Source organism: Pteropus vampyrus, unplaced genomic scaffold (assembly GCF_000151845.1).
Source record: "Pteropus vampyrus isolate Shadow unplaced genomic scaffold, Pvam_2.0 Scaffold5, whole genome shotgun sequence".
Taxonomy (NCBI): domain Eukaryota; kingdom Metazoa; phylum Chordata; class Mammalia; order Chiroptera; family Pteropodidae; genus Pteropus; species Pteropus vampyrus.
The window spans coordinates 1,386,856-1,393,237 of NW_011888786.1; the positions used below are offsets into that span (position 1 = coordinate 1,386,856).

The 6,382-nt window shown below is 46.0% G+C and overlaps 1 protein-coding gene across 2 annotated transcripts in view; it reads right to left on the reverse strand.

Annotated features, from left to right (window-relative positions):
• LOC105295287 (fibroblast growth factor-binding protein 1) overlaps positions 1-4,961 on the reverse strand; it is a 6,870-nt gene extending 1,909 nt beyond the window's left edge. Inside the window, exons 1-2 of one of the 2 annotated variants that reach the window (XM_011364902.2) lie at positions 4,846-4,961; positions 3,073-3,273 (exon numbers count right to left, since the gene is read on the reverse strand). In XM_011364902.2, coding sequence (XP_011363204.1) covers positions 3,073-3,253 — 181 coding nt within the window. In that variant the 5' untranslated portion in view covers positions 3,254-3,273; positions 4,846-4,961. Of the gene's footprint in view, positions 1-1,093; positions 1,210-3,072; positions 3,274-4,845 lie in introns of those variants that run through there. The other variant, XM_011364894.2, reaches the window with a different exon arrangement.
• Between the last annotated feature and the right edge of the window lie 1,421 nt (positions 4,962-6,382).

Sequence of the window (6,382 nt, forward strand, 5' to 3'; positions counted from 1 at the left end):
CCCCGCTCTGGGTCTCACTTCCTTTATCTGAAAATCAAGGCGTTGAAAAAGACAATCGCTCACTCTCCTCCGGCTCCAGCGTGCTGGATTTCTATAGCACAGTTCTACACGGACTCAGAGAACCACACTACAAGAAAAGTGGTGTGTGACTCAAGGTGAAACATGCGTGGGATTTGCACACTGTAAGATGGATGGGTTTGTGAGAAGGGTCATTTGGGATGCACTAAGAGCCTAAGGAAAGGCGTGAACATCCAATCTGACTGGGCAAAGTGGACTGGGTGAATAGGGGCTAATTCCCACCAGAGCATTTAGAGCGTCATGGCACAGTGCTGGGCATATAGAATGCCCTCAATCAGTGTTTTTAAAAATAAATCATTGAATAAATACGATGACCTTAAATGCTACACTAAACTGCCCATATTTCATCGTGTGGACAACAAAAGCACACTTGATCAATATTTGATTCTCATCTTATTAATCCACGCAAGAGCCCTGCCTGGTGGGTAATAATAAATCTCTCCCAGGTAACAGATGTGACAGTTATGGTTCAGACCCATAAATAAATTGCTCAAGATCCCACAATGGGCAAGTGACGAAGCTGGGCTAGGCAGCCAGAACTTCTCTCTCTGGTCCTTGATGCCACGCCCTATGGGTCACTTCTTGCCTTCACCTTACTCTGCCTTTCAAAAATATTGGCAAGAAATAAAAAAAGCATTATGAACGATTGAGGATTTGGTTTAGCTTAATTCGTGATAAAGGAATTCATATTATCAGCGCTCCATTTTAAAAGAAAATATTGAATTTCGTCTAAAAAGAGGCAGGCCTAAGAAACGGCCCTGATCTCATTTCCACGCTGGGCGTTTGACTTTTTATTAAGACCGAGGACGGGGAAGACAGTCACAGGCATGTGGGCTTCTGAATGAAGATGAGACAGGAGGCGGGGTATACCAGATGGAGACCCACTCATTCCTCACGGCATTGGGACTCAGCCTCCACGTGTCCCCGATAGGATCCAGACCCCAGGAACCTGAGGTCCTTAGGGGAGCTGGAAGTGGGCCAGACAAGGACACCGTCAGGAGAGCCAGGCTCTTACCTTGTCCTGAATATGCAGGTCCAGCACGATCTCAGATGCCAGAGCTCGCTCGCAGGCTTTCCGCTGTCTCGTCTGCAGTGCAAAGCAGGAAATGCCCTTTTTATAGGAGCCCATGCCAATAGGGTTTTTACAATGCACATACCAGTCTGTGTGGCTCTGTTCCCACTCCTCCCAGCCCCGCCCTTTCGGAGGGAGCCAGTTTCTGCAGGGAAAGTGTTTGGTATGATCCTGTGGGTGGGGGGAAGCATTAGACTTGCTTCCTTCAAGCTTTTCCCTCCCCCTCCACCCCACCCCACCCCACAGCCAGTTTGGGAGGGCAGCTCAGCCTTGCAAAGACTCTCCTTAATGGGTTGCGGACCCCAGCAGGAACATCTGTGGGGGAAGTTAAAAACAAAAACAAAAATAATCATAGCTGCCAAAGACTGTGCTAGGTCCATTTTACCTAAAGCTCTCTCTTCATGCTCCATGATACAGTAAGCTGGGATCCAGCCCATTCTGCAGATGGAAAATTGGATCATGGAGATATTGAGTTTGTCCGAGGTCACAGGGCTAGGAAGGTGAGGAGTCCAGAGTTTAAGCCCAGGACTCCCCACATCCATTGTCTGATCTTTTCCTGTCTGCCACTCTCAGTAAGCCTTTGGCGAATGAGAGAATGAGCTGAGGAAGCCAGCTCAGTTTTCGAGTCCTTGTTTTCACTGAGGCACATGAAGTTACTGTGTAGGCAGAGGAACCCATGGGCTCCGAAAGGCTGGCAGAGAAGAAGCTCCTGATCTGGAGATTTCTGCTGAAAATCTTCACCTTCCGGTCACATGTGGGACCCTCACTCTGTCACCTAACCACTCTGAACCGCTATTTGTCCATCTGCAGATTGCTGACAATAACAGTCCCTCGTTTAGGGTTTTATACTAAATTATTCATGCGGCTGAGCTATTAACAGAGTGAAACAGAACGGATTTGGTTCATAATGTGAACTTAAGTTGTTTTCTTTAAAAACAGTCATTTTGTGTGTGTGTGTGTGTGTGTGTGTGTGTGTATTCGTATTAAGCATACAAAAGGAGACTCATTTCCACAAAGAAGATGTGAACCTCACTATGTTTTATCACCTCACTTTTCATATCTGGGCACGAGAAATTGTTATTTTCTTCCTAACTCAGCCATAAAGAAAACAATAATACCAGAATGGTAATAAATGGCAACTGACTCTCACCTTTGGGAAAGTCAGGAAGCAGTGGGGACGGTGGCAATCTGGGTAGACTCTGCCACGCAAGGATCAACATTTAACTCTGTCCCCCAAGGGTCAACATTCAACTCTGTCCGACTGAGACGATGTTGACACAGGGGTCAGTATTTTCAGACTTCATGATTCTTTTGTATATACATTAAAAAAAAAAAACAGTGGAGAGTTCTGGAACTCTTAAGAGATGCCCCAGTATCCAGATGTGTATATATGGAATTGGGCTGGCATCTAATTTAAATTTTCTAGAAATTCTGTCCCAGCCCACAGGAAAGACACTAAAAGTCATAGCTGTGGTTGGATTCCATTCAAGATCCATCTGTTTCAAGGTGACAGAGCTATGGACGTTGACTGGTTCACTCAAAGGTTCAAAGGATCTCTCATGAATTCCATCGGAGATGGCCATTTCCCCAAACTCTAGGCATCATATAAAACTGGCTCATAAAGAGATATATCCCTATCGTCCTGACCCCTGCCTTAGGGAACCATAACCTCCATAAACAGGCACTCACAGTGTGGTATTTCAGGAAATTATTTGGACATAGGCAAGATAAAGCAGTTCTGTTCCATGGGGAGATATAGATCAAGATCGTCTCTAAAAAAAATGAGAAATTCATCTTGATCCTCAGGACACAGCCAGATTTTTTTCTCTGGAGGAAGAATGTAGGTCTGAACACAAAGCATATTTAAAGGAAACATGTAGGCTCCAGGATCTTTTCTGTGAAGTGTTTGGTGACAAACTTGCCTTTGGTCAGGTGCTTGGGCGGCTGGCTTTTTTCCTCAATGTGGGCCTTGCCCAGAGTATGCATTTTATCTGTGGTGTCTTTGCTGACATGTCTATTCTTTACTTCCTTTTTGCCCCCCACCAAGAGCGCCTGAGCAGCCAGGAGGAGGAAGGACAGCAGGCTGAGGCTATGGATTCTCATGTCTTCAAATTGGTTGGAACCTGTTTGACAAAAAAGGCAGGTGAGTCAACACCGGGCAGCGGTTCAGCAGCGCAGGGCTGCGGGCTGATCCTCCCTCCGCCCTGGCACATGCCCGCCTGCTCAGGGGCGGGGTCGGGAACCCTTCTGCTTCCTGAATTACTCACGAGCAGCCTGTCTTCACATTTCTGTCTGACTCGAGTCTTCAATGTCAAAAACTCTCTACTCTTTATTCATCCCTTCGCCACCCTCTAACTTCCTCATTCACTCGCTTATTTACTCCTGCATTTACTCACTCACTCACTCACTCACTCATTTGCTCATTCGACGAGCACCTGTGGAGCACCTGCTACAGGCCATGCACTAGACTAAATGTTGAATTTATCAAGGTAAATAAGTCCTATATCTTGAAAATTAGAGGCAACTCTTTGGGGATTCTAAATAGTATTGCCCAGAAATCTGTCCCAATTGTGTCCCCAACTTGATCTTGAACAAGTCATTATCCCCGCTCTGGGTCTCACTTCCTTTATCTGAAAATCAAGGCGTTGAAAAAGACAATCGCTCACTCTCCTCCGGCTCCAGCGTGCTGGATTTCTATAGCACAGTTCTACATGGACTCAGAGAACCACACTACAAGAAAAGTGGTGTGTGACTCAAGGTGAAACATGCGTGGGATTTGCACACTGTAAGATGGATGGGTTTGTGAGAAGGGTCATTTGGGATGCACTAAGAGCCTAAGGAAAGGCGTGAACATCCAATCTGACTGGGCAAAGTGGACTGGGTGAATAGGGGCTAATTCCCACCAGAGCATTTAGAGCGTCATGGCACAGTGCTGGGCATATAGAATGCCCTCAATCAGTGTTTTTAAAAATAAATCATTGAATAAATACGATGACCTTAAATGCTACACTAAACTGCCCATATTTCATCGTGTGGACAACAAAAGCACACTTGATCAATATTTGATTCTCATCTTATTAATCCACGCAAGAGCCCTGCCTGGTGGGTAATAATAAATCTCTCCCAGGTAACAGATGTGACAGTTATGGTTCAGACCCGTAAATAAATTGCTCAAGATCCCACAATGGGCAAGTGACGAAGCTGGGCTAGGCAGCCAGAACTTCTCTCTCTGGTCCTTGATGCCACACCCTATGGGTCACTTCTTGCCTTCACCTTACTCTGCCTTTCAAAAATATTGGCAAGAAATAAAAAAGCATTATGAACGATTGAGGATTTGGTTTAGCTTAATTCGTGATAAAGGAATTCATATTATCAGCGCTCCATTTTAAAAGAAAATATTGAATTTCGTCTAAAAAGAGGCAGGCCTAAGAAACGGCCCTGATCTCATTTCCACGCTGGGCGTTTGACTTTTTATTAAGACCGAGGACGGGGAAGACAGTCACAGGCATGTGGGCTTCTGAATGAAGATGAGACAGGAGGCGGGGTATACCAGATGGAGACCCACTCATTCCTCACGGCATTGGGACTCAGCCTCCACGTGTCCCCGATAGGATCCAGACCCCAGGAACCTGAGGTCCTTAGGGGAGCTGGAAGTGGGCCAGACAAGGACACCGTCAGGAGAGCCAGGCTCTTACCTTGTCCTGAATATGCAGGTCCAGCACGATCTCAGATGCCAGAGCTCGCTCGCAGGCTTTCCGCTGTCTCGTCTGCAGTGCAAAGCAGGAAATGCCCTTTTTATAGGAGCCCATGCCAATAGGGTTTTTACAATGCACATACCAGTCTGTGTGGCTCTGTTCCCACTCCTCCCAGCCCCGCCCTTTCGGAGGGAGCCAGTTTCTGCAGGGAAAGTGTTTGGTATGATCCTGTGGGTGGGGGGAAGCATTAGACTTGCTTCCTTCAAGCTTTTCCCTCCCCCTCCACCCCACCCCACCCCACAGCCAGTTTGGGAGGGCAGCTCAGCCTTGCAAAGACTCTCCTTAATGGGTTGCGGACCCCAGCAGGAACATCTGTGGGGGAAGTTAAAAACAAAAACAAAAATAATCATAGCTGCCAAAGACTGTGCTAGGTCCATTTTACCTAAAGCTCTCTCTTCATGCTCCATGATACAGTAAGCTGGGATCCAGCCCATTCTGCAGATGGAAAATTGGATCATGGAGATATTGAGTTTGTCCGAGGTCACAGGGCTAGGAAGGTGAGGAGTCCAGAGTTTAAGCCCAGGACTCCCCACATCCATTGTCTGATCTTTTCCTGTCTGCCACTCTCAGTAAGCCTTTGGCGAATGAGAGAATGAGCTGAGGAAGCCAGCTCAGTTTTCGAGTCCTTGTTTTCACTGAGGCACATGAAGTTACTGTGTAGGCAGAGGAACCCATGGGCTCCGAAAGGCTGGCAGAGAAGAAGCTCCTGATCTGGAGATTTCTGCTGAAAATCTTCACCTTCCGGTCACATGTGGGACCCTCACTCTGTCACCTAACCACTCTGAACCGCTATTTGTCCATCTGCAGATTGCTGACAATAACAGTCCCTCGTTTAGGGTTTTATACTAAATTATTCATGCGGCTGAGCTATTAACAGAGTGAAACAGAACGGATTTGGTTCATAATGTGAACTTAAGTTGTTTTCTTTAAAAACAGTCATTTTGTGTGTGTGTGTGTGTGTGTGTGTGTGTGTATTCGTATTAAGCATACAAAAGGAGACTCATTTCCACAAAGAAGATGTGAACCTCACTATGTTTTATCACCTCACTTTTCATATCTGGGCACGAGAAATTGTTATTTTCTTCCTAACTCAGCCATAAAGAAAACAATAATACCAGAATGGTAATAAATGGCAACTGACTCTCACCTTTGGGAAAGTCAGGAAGCAGTGGGGACGGTGGCAATCTGGGTAGACTCTGCCACGCAAGGATCAACATTTAACTCTGTCCCCCAAGGGTCAACATTCAACTCTGTCCGACTGAGACGATGTTGACACAGGGGTCAGTATTTTCAGACTTCATGATTCTTTTGTATATACATTAAAAAAAAAAAACAGTGGAGAGTTCTGGAACTCTTAAGAGATGCCCCAGTATCCAGATGTGTATATATGGAATTGGGCTGGCATCTAATTTAAATTTTCTAGAAATTCTGTCCCAGCCCACAGGAAAGACACTAAAAGTCATAGCTGTGGTTGGAT